General features: G+C 31.8%; 1 protein-coding gene across 1 annotated transcript; it reads left to right on the top strand.

Moving 5' to 3' along the window:
* Positions 1-1,925: 1,925 nt before the first annotated feature.
* Positions 1,926-6,919, top strand: LOC106768373 (protein SUPPRESSOR OF MAX2 1). The gene is made up of 3 exons (XM_014653498.2): positions 1,926-4,220; positions 4,734-5,031; positions 5,127-6,919. The coding sequence occupies exons 1-3, from the start codon at positions 3,004-3,006 to the stop codon at positions 6,732-6,734; spliced, it is 3,123 nt and encodes a 1,040-aa protein (XP_014508984.1). The 5' UTR covers positions 1,926-3,003; the 3' UTR covers positions 6,735-6,919.
* Positions 6,920-19,116: the final 12,197 nt, after the last annotated feature.

The raw sequence follows: 19,116 nt of genomic DNA, 5'->3' as shown, positions 1-19,116 counted from the left end.
ATAAGGAGGCTTTTGTTGAGTGATTCCTGTGATTAAATTATGTTAATGGAACGATTATTGATTCAAGATCTTGTATATTTAATTTGTAGCATTAATCAGTCATACACTTTTATGTTTTTATTTCGTAAAGGAAAATGTCCGTACACTAATGCAGAATAACTTTTTGATATGGATACCAATTAATGATCCCATACATGTACATACATACATATTAGGTGAGAACAATTTTATTTTATTTTATATTTGGATCTTCTCATCCGCATTAAGTAAAATACATACATGGGTTAAAAGAGTGACAGGATTTGCCAGATGTGATCGTACTTTCTTAAAATTAAAAGTTTTAGTCATTCCTGTGATTATTATGCGAAATATTAAACAAGGGGAATGTGTTTTTTTTTTTTATTATTTATTTATTTATTAAAGGAACCAATAATTTATTTGAGGGGGAATGATGAAAATAATAGCTTTGGTATTTTATTTTAGTTTTTTGGAAGTTGGTATGTGGGAGGTTAAAAATGAAAAGAAGGTGTAATACGAGGTCGTTTTCTTCTTTAAAGAAGATTGTTATTTATCGGATTGAATGAAGGTCGGTCCATATAAAACCAAGTTGAATTTGTCCACTGAATTTAATGCCAGATATTATTGGGCGGCTGTGGCTTGGGAAGGTTAGGCCTCAACCATTTTCAATGCATTTAATGTGCTCATCCTCTTTCTCTTTTCTTTTCACAATTCTTCTTTTTAACCACTAATTCATATAGGTAATAATTCATTCAAATTTATCAAATATACTTTATAATATTCAATTTCTGTATTTACATGCAAGGTGAGATTCTAAGTGAATATGTATAAATGGTCCATCCATAGGCAAAGCTACATAAGTCATGCAACAACGTGATTCCGAAGTATAATTTATTGAACCCGAACCTCATGACAAGAGGAAAACTCGTATTAATATCACTTAAAAGTTAATTGTTTATAAAGGATTAAATGCTTTTATATATTGAAAGCATTAAATATATTAATATACTTAACACTTGATTTAAAATATAAATGTTGGAAAAAAAAATAGTTAGAGTGAGTGATGAGAAAAGTTTAGAATAATTAATTGGGATTAGCTTAAGAAATAATAGGTGGATGTGTTTTGATGCGGTAATGGTAACTTGCCAAAGGATCACGTAGCCTTGGACTTGAGATAAAGTGAGAGAGAGAGAGAGTAATTTAAGTATGAAAAAGGTGAAAGTGGGGAGATACCTTTTGTAGGTGTTGCGTGTGAAAAGCAGAAAATTGGTTGAAAGGCAAAATTGAGGATTGAGACAGCAGCAGTTACTATCACATTTCCTAGGCGCGTAAGGGACCCAGTGACTATAGGTGTCCAATGTCTCTTGGGTCGTGTCATCAACCTTCCACTGCATGCGTGGGACTCATGCATACGCTTAATCTCTTTTGTTACAGTTTTAACAAACTAGCAACAAAACAAAAGCAATCAGAGAGAGAAAAGAGAGATAAAAACTAAAAAGGCAGTCAATCCAAACTCCCAAGACCTCACTCCTCACTATCTCTCTCCCATCATCATCTTTCTTTTTAGTTTTTACATTTCTCTATCCAATGAGTAGTCCTAGTATTCTTTTACCAGACACGCCTCTCTGTTATTTCATAATACATCTTTTAATTAATTACTCTTATTTACCATCTCATTAACTTTATTAAATGATAATCTCACTTCTCTATTAATAATACCAAATATATTGGGTGATGGAGAATATAATATTCATATATCTGTGTGTTGTGCGAAAAAGGTGTTTTGGCTTCGTCCATCTTAGAATAACCGATCTGTTGAGTCCGGACAAATTAGCCTTTAAATTGAATTATAAAAAATTGCAGACAAGAAATATTGAAAGGCAAGTGTTAAATTAATAATATTAAAATAGAGAGAGAGGAAAAAGATGACACAAAAAGGAGAGCAGATTACTCTGTCCACAAAGCATTTTTTCCAGAAATCCTTGCAACCGATAGTACTACTTTCATCCATCCATCAATTCTCCGTTTACTAGAAATTCTCTCTACTTCCGTGTCTTTCTCTTCCCACAATAAAGAAACCGTCTTTTTATTTATTTATTTATTTATTTTGTCCTCCCTTTACCTTGATGTTGTGCAGTGGAGGATAATTAGAATAGAATAATATTTCTGTAGGGTGAGATTAATTAGTTAAGTTGGGTTAGTTGATGGAAAAGGAATAGCTTTATATTCACGGTCCTGAGCCCTCGCGCATGCATGTATGTATCCATGTTAATGAGAGATTGGTTATTGTTTGAGATGGAAGGAGATAGAGAATGAGGAGAGAGAAGAGGATAGGGATGTTGTGAAAGAGGAAAGGTGAGGGAGGGGATCTGATATTTCCTTTTGGCGTTGAATTCCCCGAATTCTAAAGAGCCTTTTTAGCGGAGGATAGAAAGTGAGAGAGAGAGATCCCACACAGGAAAGGAAGCTTAAAAGGAAGGAAGGAAGCGAGAGACAGATGGAGAGAGAGATAGATAGAGAGAGAAAGTAGCTAGTAGGGGTGGGCATGGTATTAGAGTGTTGATTTTGTTTGTGTTTGTAAAAAGCTTGTGTTTGATTGTTTTGCCTACCCATCCAGTTGTTCCTTGGAGTCTTGAAAATGTGAATTTGTCTATATTGAAGTGTTCTTATCTTATCTGGCCACACACTAATTTCGTTTTCTCCCTCTACTCAGGGCTCAATAGCCTTAGAACCCAAGTGTAAGTTTCACACACATTACTCTCCTTTTTCTCATACCATAAAGTCAAGCAAACAAAGCACCCTCTCCGATACCATTCACATCCATTCTCCATTTCTTCTTCCTTCTCTCCTACTTCATCACCTTTCTTCCTCCAATTCAATCCAATCCAATCTCATCAAATCTCAACCCGACCCAAATCAAATCCTCTCCACTTTTCCTTTTGCTCCACCCTCACCAACACTGCACAATTCAATTCCACTCGTGAAATGAGAGCCGGACTAAGCACCATCCAGCAAACCCTAACGCCGGAGGCGGCCAGCGTTCTCAATCACTCCATCGCCGAGGCAGGCCGCCGGAACCACGGCCAGACAACGCCTCTCCACGTGGCGGCCACGCTGCTCGCCTCCCCCTCCGGTTTCCTCCGCCAGGCCTGCATAAAATCCCACCCCAATTCCTCTCACCCCCTTCAGTGCAGGGCCCTGGAGCTATGTTTCAGCGTCGCTCTGGAGCGGTTGCCTACTTCTCAGAACACCGGTTCCTCCATGGAGCCGCCCATCTCCAATGCCTTGATGGCGGCCCTCAAGCGGGCTCAGGCCCACCAGCGCCGCGGCTACCCGGAGCAGCAGCAGCAGCCTCTCCTCGCCGTCAAAGTGGAGCTCGAACAGTTAATCATATCTATTCTCGACGACCCCAGCGTGAGCAGGGTCATGCGCGAAGCCAGTTTCTCCAGCCCCGCCGTTAAAGCCACCATCGAACAGTCCCTTAACGCCGTCCCCTCCACCGTCAATTCCGGATTGGGATTCCGGCCTAGCGCGGTGGCTCCGTCGAATTCCGCCACCGGCCGGAATTTATATCTGAACCCGCGTCTGCAGCAGCAACAACAGCAGCAGGGGAGTGCAGCGCAGCACAGGGGCGATGACGCGAAACGAATTGTGGACATATTGCTGAGGTCCAAGAAGAGGAACCCGATCTTGGTGGGGGAATCGGAGCCCGAGGCTGCGATCAAGGAGGTGATAAAGAAGATTGAGAACAAGGAATTGGGAGATGGGGCTTTCTCGAATGCTCACGTGATTCATTTGGAGAAGGAGCTTCCTTCTGATAAGGCGCAGATACCTGCAAGATTGAAGGAGTTGGGGGATTTGATTGAGACGAGGACTGGGAATTCTGGGTCTGGAGGGATTTTCGTTGACTTGGGTGACTTGAAGTGGCTGGTGGAGCAGCCTGCCGGGTTCGCCGTGGGTGGTGGTTTGGGTAACATGCAGCAACTCACGCTCGCCGAGGCCGGGCGTGCAGCGGTGGCGGAGATGGGGAGGTTGGTCAGCAAGTTCGGTGAAGGTGGCGCTGGTAGACTTTGGTTGTTAGGTACTGCTACTTGCGAGACTTACTTGAGGTGCCAGGTTTATCATCCCACCATGGAAAACGATTGGGATCTTCAGGCAGTGCCAATTACCACCAGAGCTCCTCTCCCTGGGATCTTTCCCAGGTATTTTGTTTTTCTGCTTCCACCAATTTAATAATGCATATCATCTTTTGATCACGAAAGGGCCTTCATCGAATTTCATTCTTTTTTTATTTCCGTCTTGCCAAAATCTTATTTCCCTGGTTATTCCATAGCAAGATCAGATTAAATGATTAAGATTAGTTTTTCGTGTTTGATGGAATGGAGTTAAAGCGTTTTCTTTCATGGAATCGGTTAAACTTGGGATTTTAGTTGGTGAATGAATCTTGTCTGATATGTTAACTCTGTTTTGTTTCTGTTCTTTTTTCGATTTTGTTTCACCGGTGGCTTGCTTGAACTCCCTTGCATGACATTTCGAATGCAGAACGTGTGATGTTTCTGTTTCTGTTGACAGTAATATAAGATAGGAGGATTTTTAGCTTTTTGTCTACCTTAGCACTGTTAGCTTGATTAGCCTGTGATCTGGAACATGGTTATTCTGTTCCCTGCATTTGCTATTACCTTGTGGTGTGACCGTTTTACTTACTTGTAAACCAGGCTTGGGACGAATGGTATTCTTGGAAATTCGCTCGAGTCTTTGTCCCCGTTAAAGACCTTGCCAACTACAACTATCTCTCCACTGAGGCGTGCCTCTGAGAACGTAGATCCTGCTGCTGTATCAATTTGTTGCCCGCAATGTATGCAGAACTGCGAGCGAGAAGTAGCAGAAATGTTGAAAGAAACCGAGAAATCAGATACTGAACTCAAATCAGAGGCAGCTAAACCGTCCCTCCCTCAGTGGTTACAGAATGCTAAAACTAATAATGATAACGGCAAAGTAATGGATCGGGCTCAGGTGAATGTGACAAACAATTGCATTGGTTATTTTGTGGGTTTCGTAGAAAATAGTACATGTCTTTTAACCGATGTGTTTCTTTTTATTTTAAATAGAGTAATAGCCAAGAAGTGAATGTGAAGAAGAGGACTCAAGAAATACAGAAGAAATGGCATGACGCCTGCTTGAGTTTACACCCTAAATTCCATCAGCTAAATGTGAGCACAGAGAGACTTGTTCCAACTCCTTTGTCAATGACTGGCCTATACAATATGAACTTGCTGGCACGCCAATTCCAACCCAAAATACCTTTAAATAAAAATCTCGGAACCTCTTTGCAGTTGAGCTCAAACCCAGTGCCACTCCACACACCAGAGCGTGCAATGAGCCCGCAGCAAAGTCCGGTAAGGACCGACCTGGTCCTTGGGCAAACAAAGCCAGCTGATGCCACTCCAGAAGAAACACATAAAGAAGGCATCAATGATTTCTTGAGCTGCCTCTCTTCTGAGTCACAAGACAAGTTCGATGAATTACAGAGCAAAAAGCTACTTGATGCGGACTCTTTCAAGAAACTCCTGAAAGGCCTGACAGAAAAGGTCTGGTGGCAGCAGGATGCAGCGTCAGCCGTGGCCACCACAGTGACCCAGTGCAAACTGGGCAATGGAAAAAGACGCTCCAAAGGTGACACGTGGTTACTGTTCGTGGGTCCTGACAGAATTGGCAAGAAGAAAATGGCAGCAGCACTTTCTGAGCTGGTATCGGGGTCCAATCCGATAATAATACCTCTGGCTCAACGCCGTGGGGATGGAGGGGACTCCGATGCCCCTCAACTCCGTGGTAAAACGGCACTCGATCGAATAGCAGAGGCCATCAGAAGGAACCCACTTTCTGTAATCGTGCTTGAGGACATTGATGAAGCCAACATCCTTCTTCGCGGGAGCATAAGAAGAGCCATGGAACAAGGCCGGTTCCCGGATTCTCACGGCCGTGAAGTCAGTCTTGGGAACGTCATGCTTATCCTCACTGCAAATGGTTTGCCAGAGGACCTTAGGTACCTCTCCAATGGGTCTCCACTGGACGAAGAAAAGCTTGAAAATTTAGCAAAGGGAGGGTGGCAACTACGCATATCAGTGGGCAAGAGAGCATCAAAACGAAGACCCAGCTGGCTATCGGATGAAGACAGGTCCTTGAAGCCCCGGAAGGAGGCGAATTCAGGACTATCGTTTGATCTTAACGAAGCTGCTGTTGCTGCAGAGGACGACAGGGGAGATGGGTCACTCAATTCAAGTGATTTCACTGTTGAACATGATGACAACAATCACGATGGAGGAGGGTCTCTATCAACAGTACCGCGCGACCTTTTGGATTCTGTAGACGACGCTATTGTCTTCAAGCCCTTGAACTTTGATCTAATTCGCAGGAATTTCGCCACATCCATCGCGAAAAGGTTTTCCACAGTTGTAGGTAATGGGGTGTCAATTGAAGTGCAGGAAGATGCTCTTGACAAGATCACCAGCGGAGTGTGGTTAGGCCAAACCACCATTGATGAATGGATGGAGAAAGTGTTGGTTCCAAGTTTCCACCAACTGAGAAAGAACTTGAATTCAAGTAGCCATGACCACGAGTCTTCTTCTATGGTATTTAGGCTTGAAGATGATGGCCACTCCGATCGTCGGGGCTCCCAAGAGTGGCTGCCTGCTACTGTGAGAGTGGTGGCGGAATAGTCAGTGGTCAATGGAGATATCCGTTTTTGTTGGTGATAGAAATGTAAATACAAACTTTGGCAAAGAAAAGTCAAAGGTACCTAGTAGAACCAAGATAAAAAAAAAAAACGGTTACAAGGCTTGTCGGGGGTGTCAATTTTTTTTCCCTTAGATAAAGATTAATTAATTTTTGCGTTATAAACTTTATATTGTTTTCTTCTGTAAGAATAGGTATATTTATTAATTAAACTGAGAATTATCATTATATTATATTAATAAAAGAGAGCATTAATTCCTCTTTTTCCCTTTCTTTTGTTAAATTTTATAATCTCTTTTTTCTTAATTTTACTAGGAATTATTTATTATTCAATTAAGTTGTTATTATTATACTATTGGTTCTGTTGGAATCGTTGAATGGAAAAATGGACTAACCTAATACACAAAGAGAAACTTGTCAGCGGTTTAAGTTGACGGAAGGAAATGGAATCTACGAACTTAAGTTAAATTATGTATAACATAATACTCATCTTAACTTTAAAATTCATCAAATAATTAAAAATTATACGATCAAACTTTAAAGTATATAACTCTTTGTTATTTGTTGCATTTCTTTTATTTTTGTTTACGTATATAACTTAATAGTTGTAGCGGACTATCTGTGAATCTGCGTAGTATTGATGCATTTGAATAGAAAATTAACTTAGTTAAAGTAGATAATTAGTAAAAAAAAAACTGAAAAGAGAATCATAAATGATTAAGGAACTTTAAAAAAGTTAATAAAAAATTCCTAATGCAATATTATTTTTTATTAAAATAAAAGTATGAAATATTTATAATTTTGTTTTGAGAAACTTGTAATTGTTAAAGAATAAATTATTTTGTATTATTAGGGGGAGCTAAAGAAAAGAATAAATAAAGTACAAGGAATCCACCCACACCAAGTTGGTGAATGACGATTGATTTGAAGGGAGCGGCATCTGTAGTTTCGGCTCCTTCTCTCCTTCTCACGTAAAAGTCTGAAAATAACACCTGATTCTGCCTCACATCACACCATATATATACTGCGTCCACGTGCTCCTTCTATCTCTTCTTTTTCAATCAACAATTTATAATTTTTTTTAAACTTTTACATCAAATACCATAACAAAAGCTCGAGAGTTAAATATGAAGTTGTTTAAAGCAATATGATACTTGTGGGAAAACAACTGTCGACCTGAAAACAATGTTGAACATTATTTTACCTTTTTTAAATACTTCATAGAAAAGTACTTGTATAAATTTTTAAACTTCAGGGGACATTGAAAGATTCACCAAAAGTGAATTAAGTAGTGAGGATGTTAAATGTTTTTTAACTGTCTGTTACCTAAAGACGATAATGTAAATTTTGATGATGCAAAAATAATAAAATGGAAAGGAGTGATAAAGCATAAAAAGTAGCATTATGCAGATAGATTCCGTGAATAATGATAATAGCAGTGGTAGAAAGGAAGGTAGCGAAACATGAATAGACAAGTACAGAAAGATGGGGCAGTGGCATGCACACCATCCCATCATATCTATCACACATGTTTGGGCGCATAGTGACACAAATGTTTATCTAATTCTGATTTACTACTTACTATAACCCTGGTGGCTATTAGTTGCTCAAGGAACAATGCTGCCAATTATTATTAGTAGCGTAGAAACAGAGCATGTACTACCAAACAGACAACTCTTACCGACAAACAAATGAATGTTTTTTTTTTTCTTTTTTTTTATTTGGCAATATCTATTTAAAAAAGAAAGTTGATGGTTAAGAATGTATGTTCCTATAGCTAGGTATACCGTTATGTATATGCGTCAATATCAAATTTGTGTTCCATGTTTGAAAAGAAAAGGCCAACCAAACGAAACCAAATATGAAAGAAAGAAAGGCCGGCTATGAGTTGTAATTCAGAAAGGCACCGAATTTGGATTCTTTGCTTCACTCTTCATACTATATTTCTCTTCTGTCTTTAAAATTTACACTTATTTTAATGTTTTAAAATACCAATATTAATATATTTTTAATGTTGACTAATAAAAAAAAAACAGAAAAGCTGAAGTTGTGTTTGAATGGTACGCATACGGAAGGACATTAATTAATGCATGAGTTTATTTATTGGTTGTGGTTTTGGGAAGTTGGACTACGATTGTGCGAAAGTGGAAATGAGCAAAAGAAGAGAAGTATATATACTTGATATTCATCCAATTCCTATTTTGCCTACTTTTGACTCTATCTTCCTTCCCCTTTAAGACTTGTAAACCCTGCATGTGTTCTCATTTATTCCGACTCTCCCCCACTTCCTTTACATCTTTCTCTCTCTCTCTCTCTCTCTCTCTCTCCCTCTGCATATCACATTCTCTTCTTCTTCTTCTAACACCCTTCTATCTAATCCCTCCTCATTATCTCTCAATAATTCATGCTTACTCACTTCACTAATGGAAACTTTGCTTCTAGGAACATTTATGACAGCAGTTCAAAGTAACATTTATATCCTGTTATATACTTTTTTTTTTTATGTGAAATCTCCAACAAAACTATATATTGTTTTATGAGTAAATACTCACTCTCAAATGATAGATAATAATAAAATTATTGACCTATTACTCCATCGTCAATTTGTTCCTAACTTTTACCTTGTTATCCTATTACAAATAGTTTTAGGTGTTGTAATAATATTAGAACTTGTATACTAATTTTCCTATGCTACTTATTCCTACATAAGACTCTCATATGATGATGATTTTACTATAAAGAACCCAAGATGACGACAAATTCACTTTTAAAAGTAGATATAACCATCATGAAAGTCATATCACCATAGTCACCATTAACCGATAATCCAAAGGACATAAACTAACAGCACAAAAAAATATTATTATTATTATTATTGTTATTATTACTATTAATAAGTGTAATAATATTCATAAACAGCACATGTTTGCCAATACTTCAAACTAAATTACCCTAAGACTATTGTTATGAAAGAAAAAGGTAAGAGTGTAATTTTAATAAGCGTAAATTTGATGTTTAATTTAAAGTTAAAGTTTGAGATGAATGACTATATCGATAAAGGAAGCAAATGATGGGTTTTCCATATTTGAATGGGACAATCAGATAACAAGTTGGTGAAATGCATTAATACCAACCATTTTAGTCAAGAAAGGATTTCTTCTACTTTTTTGTTTGTTTTCTTGGTCTTGTCTATACAACCTGGCTGCTTCTAAACACTGAATGTTTAATTTTAATTACCTCTACTTACCAAGCAAATGAATTTTGAAATTTAAACTTTTGGCTTAGTTATGACAGAATAAAATGTCTTTTTTTATATTAATTAAAATTATTAAGACGCTGGTTAAAAATAAAAATTATGAGAATGTAAAACAAAATCGTATTAAGTAGTTGAATACGGAACTGTATTTAACACTTGAATACTAAATTTTAGCGCATAATGGTCTTATTTCTCTCAAACCAGATCGTTTACCATAAACAATACACTCAGTTTGTAAAAACGATGTTGATGGATTCTTAAGAAACATGTTATTTAATGATTAGACTTTGTTTAAAACGTTGTGGGTTTATTTTAAAACCAGCGGTTCAGTGTGTGCAAAGTAGAAGATAAATAGCTATTTCACTCAACCAAAAACCGTGGTTTAAAATTATATGTAGAAATGTTGTTGGTAGATAAAAAATAAAAAGTTATTTGAAGTTATTGGTGAGAGTGGGATTTATGATAAACATTTGAAAGAGAAAAGGGTCATTTTCATGGGTAAACAGACAAATTTGCATTTAAGTTAAGGAGAGATTGGTTGCATGTGTCCCTATATGTTGTGTTGGACAACAAAAAGTGGGGTTTGGATCTGAAGATGTAATTATGGCGTTTCTTTCGATCACAAAATAATGTGAATCCAAATTCACAAGAAACAAGAAGCCTTATGCGTGAGAGACATCTTTAAAGAATAATGGTGTGACCCACTCATTTTCTGTCCATTCTCTCTTAACATATTTTCATCATGCTAACAATCTCAATTCTTTCTTTTTTTATGATTAAATATCATTTTAAGAATTCAATCAATTGTGTTAATGCTTTTTTAATTATATAAATTGTATTAATGCCCTTGCATAAATGAAGGATTAAAGGCTCCTTCTTTTACTAAAAAATATTCATTGTATCATAACAACTACCATTAGTACATAATTAGGGTTTAACATCTAATGATGAAATATAACGAAAAAATGATCGATAACAGCTTTATAGATATTAGTTAGGAGGTTTCTGGTAGACGATGACTCTCACAATATTGAAATCTTATAATGAGCATACAAAACTGTGGTGAGTTGGGTTATACCATCAACCCACTTACCTAATTTTATTTTTTTAATTTATTATTTTATTTATGAAATCCTAAAAAATAAAATACTTTCTTCACTCACTGTGTATACCAAAAAAATAACCTCTGCTCTCACAAATCACTCTCACGGTGTTCACTTCACTGAAATTCTTCAAGGAAGAGGTAAAACACCATTCATTTTTTCTTCTCTTTTCTCCACATTTTTGTCTTCTCACTTCACTTTCTTTTTTTTTTTTTTTCAAAAACGCTATAATCACAAAAATAGGGGTTTGCGAATTTGTTTTTTGTTCTGAGGATTTGAAGACATGGAATGATTTTTTCATGTTCTGACATGCTTGTATCAGATTTTGTTCATTTTATTTAAATAGTTTGAGTATACATTATTTGAACAAGCTCTTTTTGATATCTTTGAATTTGAGAAATAATGTTACAGATTAAACTATTAATTTTTTGTTGATGTTGTTGAGTATTGGTTCTCCTTTTTTTTACTAATATTTTTTTTATTGATTGTCGGAATTTTTATGATATTAGGAAAATCTTTATTAGTGAATTTAGAGACAACAAGAACAAGGGTCAAAGGTTAGAACAAAAACAAAAAATGACGAATATAAAAAATTTATTTGTATGTTTTTTGTGTTTGTTTTTGAATGACATTTGAATTATATTGTACTTTTTATTATTATTTTGAATTGTCTTTAACATAATTTTTTGGGAGTGAAAATTTTTTAAATTTAAATTACAGAAAGTTTGTATTTTTTTAGTTTAAAAAAAATGTAATTAAATGGGCTAGTGAGTCGATCCGTTTACCCACCAACCCGTGGTGGGTCGGACCGGGTTCAAGTTTTTCTGGCTCGCTAATAAATGAGCCGAGCTGAATTGGTTCACTAAGTGACCAACCCGTGATGGACCGGATCGAGTCGAGTTACTCGTTTTGACAGCTCTAAACTGAAAACTCAAGTTTTATCAAATTTGGACATGTTCCATCTAATACATATTAAACACCATTAAATGTATAATTAAAATTTTATAATGAAACAAAAGTTACATATTTAAATATTTGTACGAAACAAAAGTGAAATAAATTTTGTATTATTTTATAATATTATTTATTAATTTTTAAATGCTCTATAAATAAAATTTAATGAAATAGAAATAAAATATTTAATATATTTAAAATTAAAAAAAAAAACTTTTCAATTCATTAAGTGAATGAGTTAAATATTATGAAAAGAAAATGTTATTATAAATATCCTTAAATGTTTTAAATGATTTCGGTATTTTAGATATAATAAATACGTTTAATTACTTTTTTTTCTTTACTTTGTTGTCTTATTTTGATACATTTTATAAATAAAGTATTTAATAATAAGTAATGTATAACAAATACAATATGAAAAAAAAGTAAGATAGAAAATTGAGAACCTTAATTAATAATTTTCCCTTTATAAAGTTATATGCTTGATTCATTTTTTTTTTTATCAAATTAAGTCCATATTTTTTTTAAAATACTATTTAAAAGTGTCACATGTTATTTTCTATTTAGAATGTATTACGTATAAAAATCAGATAGATTTTAAAATAGAAGACAGACACTAATTTTGATAAGAAAGAAATCTAAATTTAGAAATGTAACACTTTTATAAATATTTTAACTTCAATATAAGAAAAGAGATTAGAGTCTTTTTAAAAAATAAAAACTTAATTTAATATATATATATATATATATATGGATCAAAACAAATCAAATATTTAAATATAAAAACCAAATTAACTTTAGATTAATAATCTCATGTCATATGCATGCTAAACATACAATAAATAATATTTCATAAAAATACTTTCTAATATAGTTAAAGCAAGTAAAATAAAGAAATAAAGTATAAGCAGATAAGTATATACATATATATATATATATATATATATATATATATATATATATGAAGATTGGTGGTATACATAATTTACATGTGAAAAGATTCAAGCATATAAATATGTTATTGATAGTAAAATGAAAAAAAAAATTGTCATCTATATTGAACATGAAGGGGTATTGTGACTTTAGAGGCAAGTTTTCATAAAAGTAGGAATGTGACGAAGTAGTTTTGTAATTGGAAAAATATAAATTTTTATATAATACTATGTTGTTGTACATGTGAATGGATTCAAGTATATACATATCTTATTGATAGTAAAAGAAAATGTGTCATCTGTACTGAACACTAAGGGGTATTATTACTTTAGAAGCAAATTTTCATAAAAGTATGCACGGAATGAAGTAGTTTTGCAATTGGAAGATATACATATTTTTTTTTTACGAAATTTGAACTTGGTTATCCTTCAATTTGATATGTGTTGTGTTATATATGTTGTCAGTTAGTTAGAAAATATGTTGTATTTCTGGTTGACAGAGGGAGCTATAAACATTTTTTATTATGTTACAAATTTGGTTAATTTGTTTTTAATAATGTTTAAATGTTCCTGTTAAAATTAATTAATTTTTAAAATCTATTAAAATAAATGTGTGGTAGAAAAAGATTATTAACAGTTAAATATGTTAAATATGCTAATTAGGAAGTTTGTTTTCTATTTTAATCGATTAAATTATTTATCTAATTTGATTAAAACTGTGTATTAATAAATCTGTTGAAAATGTAAATAAAGAAACTAATATTTCTTTCTTAATTGATTAAGTTAGATTAAAACTGTGAATATTATGTTTTTGCTATATATATGGATATGGTTCCTTTTCCAAGCATGATATACAGTATAAGAGTATTTAGTTGTTGAGAAAGAACATCTTTCAAACATTCTTGAAGAATAAGAAGATCAATATAGTGAAATCAAGGCTACAAGAATGAGCGGAAAGAGTTAAGGAATGATGGTTTCTAGTTTTCAGTGTAAAATTTTCATTAGAAGTATATTTTCCTTTTTTTTTTTTTGTGTTTTTTTAATTTTTTTTTGTAATTTTTCGTTGTGTAGGCAAAGTTCTTAGAGTGAGTGTGTAATTTTTTTTTTTGTTATAGATATAAATTGTATAGGAGATATCGTAATAGTGTAATATCAATTTTTTATAATGAATTTTCTTTTAATTAAGGTTTTTTTTGGAAGAAAACTGGATCTAAATTTTTTTAAAGGTAAATTAGTATAAATTCTTATGTGTTTTTTTTTTTCATTTTCTATTAAATCTTTAAAAAGTTGAAAAGTTTGTTTTAAACTCTTTTATTAGATGAAAGATTTTCAAAAAGAGTAAATCTAGTTTTAAATCAATTTACACTCCTTTTGGTAGTTGAGATATCTTGATCCTACACTTCTAACATCACTCAAGTGACCAGTTTGTCCATCAACAAATATGATATATAACTCAAATGATGGTTTGTCATTCAAATAATGTAATGCATGAGTCAAATATTGGTTTGTAACTCAATTGAAAAAGATACATCTCTCTCTTCAAATTCAAAAACTCTTAAACAATATAACTCTCCAAACCTTGCCTTTAAAAACATAAGTGTAATTAATTGTAAACATTTAAAATTAAAAGATTCTAAGCACTTAAAACTAAAAAAAAAAAATTGGACTAAATATGTTTTTATTACTTAATTTTTAGAAAAAAAAATGGAATTATTTATTCCTCAAAATTTTGACCTAATTTATTCTTCAATTAAAAATGCATGGATTTAATTAATTATATAAATTATTAGATTATATTTATATAAAAAAATACTGTGTAGTACTTGTTCTTTAATTGAAATTAAATTTTCATTTTTAAGAAACCAATTAGCATTTAATTAATAAGTTTTAATTTATTTTTAAACTCCTTCTCCAAAATTAAATGAAAATATTTTTATAAAGTTCAGAGTAGTTCAAACAGTAGTATAATTGTTTTGTTAAACAATTCAAAATAATTTAGTTTGCAAAACAATAGATCAATTTAATTATTTAAATTCAAAAGCAATTCAATTAACTATGTTTTCAGTTTGGAATGGATGGTGATATTTAGTTTTGTATTTTTTAGCTAGCAATATATATAACAATGGAAATAAATATCTGAATTTTCTATTCAAATAATATTTAATTCTTAAAGGTATAATTTTATGTAAATTATCAGATAAAATTAATTTAATTACATTTCCTGTATTTAGAAAAGTGTGCTCTTAATTAGTGCAATAATAACTCTTACATTTTGAATACTTAAAATAAACAGAATTCATAAAATACATTATTCTTGCGTGTATTGAAAGTGAGATTAATATTTTTAGTTTCATGGATTAGGTTGCGGCAACACCTTTTTTTAGGTCAACTTAGCATACTCATTTGGTATCTCAATTTGCTTAAACCTTTTCAAAATTGAAGATTCCCTTTTTCCACTATATGCATATACATGCTTTCTTTAACTAATTATTTTATGTGAACTTCAAATGATGTCACGACCATAGAAAAGAAAAATAAGCACTTCAAATAGAAATGACATTAATGAACAGATTATTGATATTAAAAAAAAAGCACTTACGATATTCCTTCTAAGAAAATGTCATTAGAAGTTAAAAGAGAGAAAAGTATATGAATGATTAGAAATATAGGTTGGATTGGTTTGAGAGATAGTTGTTAATTAAATAGTTTGGTTAGCGTGAGAAAGTAATTAAAAAGGAAGAAAGGACATATGAAAAGAGGATGTTGGTGTTGGAGGTTGGAAGTAGGGGAGAATTGAAGAAAATTAAAAAGAGTGGTTGAACACTTGTTTTCATTCTCAAACCTGGAGACGACAAGAGGAAGGGACACAAGTATAAAGTTGTAAAGGTCTGTGAGGTGCCACAAATACACCTTTTCTCTTTTTCTCTTTCTTCCACCTTTTCTTTTTATTAATTATTATTCTTCTCCTTTTGGATCACGCAGTACAACTACACCACAACCATATTTTTTTAATCTTCTTAATCTTTTCTGTGTTTCTCTTCTTAATCTTGCAAACCATAAGATTATAGATGTTGTATGAAATAGATATCGATAGTGAAAAAAACAAAGAAAAGTAGGCGATGCTTTTTATCTGTCTGAATCCGTTCATGGTGCACGCCTCCTCAAAAAGTAACAACTATCCTTAGAACTTCAGAAAAGATTCATATTATATATATATATATATATATATATATATATATATATATATATATATATATATATATATATATATATATATATATATATATCTTCTTCACTTTTCACCATGAAAGGGTACATATAAGATTATCGGAATCCCAGCTAGTGCGGGCTCCACCATCATTCTTATATCAACTCATTCACCAATCACTTCCTTTTTCCATCGTACACTTTTAACTTAGCTTTCAAAATCTAATAACCTCCATCATATTTACTTTTATCAAACACTTCTCAAACTATTTTAAACAACCAATCTTTTGCTCAAATTTATATGTTTGTTACTAAAATGATCATTTAAAAGTCGTTAATAAACAACTCACATAACAACTTTGTTTTTCCTTTTTTAACTTAATATGAATGACAACATATTTTTCAGAAATTAAAATTTCACGTACGTCAGGAACCACGAGTCGTTTTAAACAATATATATACATATATTAATACCCAAGTTGAAAATTAATATATTATTTCTTAAAAGATTTTATATTTTTTATTGGTGATTGTTAAAATATCATTTTCCTTTAAAAAACAAAAGAGAATGATCTAATCAGGAGAATATATCAGTACAACAAGACTAACATATTTTGAAATTATGTATATAATCATAGATGATATGTCAGCTAAATCTTAAATTAATATTGCTCTTTCTGCATTAGACTATGTAGACTTAAATTAAGTTTTTATAAATCTTTATTTGAAAGGAAAGAAATTACAGCAATGTGGGTGACTGCTGGTGCGCTTGCTTGATTGGCGGGGAATCATTTCAATTTATGTGAAGCTTAATGCATTCCAAATTGGAGTCATGAACGATAAAAAGTCAAAACTAAAACCTAAATTGAAAGAGATGAGTGCACCGGAAGGGATGGTGTTTTCTTTAAAGCAACAGGCTTGAAACAAAGGATGTCAAAGATTGTTTTTATTGCAAAGATGAACAAGTGGATATGGTGGACGGAAACATATATGTCTAAGATTCCTACAACAGTTGTGTTTTATGTTCATGTTAGAAATTATTAAAATGTTATTTATTATTAATGAGAACGATCAAAACGTTTATAACACTTGTTAAATACTTCATAAAAACACAATCTTTTACTTTCAAATTTTTTATTTATTTTACCTTTAGTATTTGTTAATCTATAATGTATATAATATTTAGTATGATTTTAATAAAGATAACAAAAGATCTCAATTACGCCTCCATAATTAATATTTCTAATATTTTACTTTTTTTAACTTTTCAAATTTACTTATTTATTATATTGATTTTATTCTCACTTGAGATGATGATTTTTTTAAATTTTAATATTAATTTTAATTTTTTCTTAACTATTGTGAAATTCATGGTAAGACATGTAATTTTAAGAAAATTTAATTTCTCTTATGAGATTTACTATGCATAGAATCTAATTTCACCTTCCATTTAACAAATATTAGGACACTTTCATCATTTTAATCTATAAGAAGATAATTGTAATCTCTCACTTTATCAATCCTATGAATGGGTAGAGAAAAAAAAAATGAAACATATCTTTTATCATATTAAACTTGACGATCGACAAACTTTATGTTTTACGATGATGTAGATGGTTTTATTTTTTTCTTTTCATCTCTAATAAAACGCGAGGCAAATGAAAATCTTAAACTATATTACTTGTACTATTAAATAAATAACTTGATTGAAAATACAACTTATAATTGATACTTCTTAAATATTGTTGTAAAGTGAAAATTATGAATCAGAATTCAAACATATGTCACCACTTATCAAAATATGAATGCTTAGTAGGGATGTTTTTATTGATTAGTTTTTTAAATAATGACAATAAGAATATTTATAAATTTATCATAAAATACTTTTAAAATAACTAAATAAATAAATGACATGATTTATTACTATTGAGATAAAATATTTTAAAAAATTATTTTATAATTTTTCAATTTACTTTATAACAAATGTTTATTTATAGAAATTAAATAAAAGAAAATAAATTACAATAAAGTAGTTATTGCTAATTTGAAGTTAAAAATGACAGTAAAATAGAAACAAAAGTTTTCTTATAATAAAATTATTTTTTTTATTGGACTATTAATTAACTCATTAATGTAATAATTGAAATAAAGTTCATATAACTAGGAGAAATTTAGATATCTGAAATTTCTACCATTTTAAAGTGACTATATTTAATACATAACACAAGAATAAGATGTATAGAAAAGATCAATCAGTTTTAGTTGAAAAACATTACGAGTAGAATAATAATTAAAATTTTCTTATATACATGAAATGTAAATATAATCACAATAGAAATATAATCGTTAGTAGAAAAACTCATTCACATATAGAACACTCCTAAAAAAATTAAAACACAAAAAATAGTTCTATATATATATATAGAGAGAGAGAAAGTTTTGTTAACACGCGTATGCTTGTTTTTCCAGTTGGTACGTTTTAACAATGTGTACCAGATTATAGTAGACAAAAATACCATCATTTATCATGGATTCTAAGTTTTAAGGTCAATGATATATATTTAAATAATTTTCATTCTCAAAACTAAAAAAAATGAAACCCCCAAACCCTTACTCACATCCCTCATTCCTCTGAACTCTTTCTCTTTCATCTCTCTCACTCCAACATTTTCTCTGTCATCCCTACTGTTGCCCCAATTGAAAAAAAAAAAAACAGAAACCCTTGCCTAACCCTAATCAGAAAAGGACAATATAAGGAAATATCTTTTTCTTTAAAAATATAATGAAATGTGGTGTAGATGTATAAATGATGTATGAAAATTTAATTGATTTATGAAGGTTTTATTTACATGATTTAATTTAAAAAGAAAATTTAATAATAATAAGAAGGGGAAATATATGACACATCCTCTAA

The sequence above is a fragment of the Vigna radiata genome, chromosome 7 (genome assembly GCF_000741045.1).
Source record: "Vigna radiata var. radiata cultivar VC1973A chromosome 7, Vradiata_ver6, whole genome shotgun sequence".
Classification (NCBI taxonomy): Eukaryota; Viridiplantae; Streptophyta; class Magnoliopsida; order Fabales; family Fabaceae; genus Vigna; species Vigna radiata.
The sequence above is the reverse complement of the archived record's forward strand: the minus strand, read 5'-3'. Positions and strand labels throughout refer to the sequence as shown.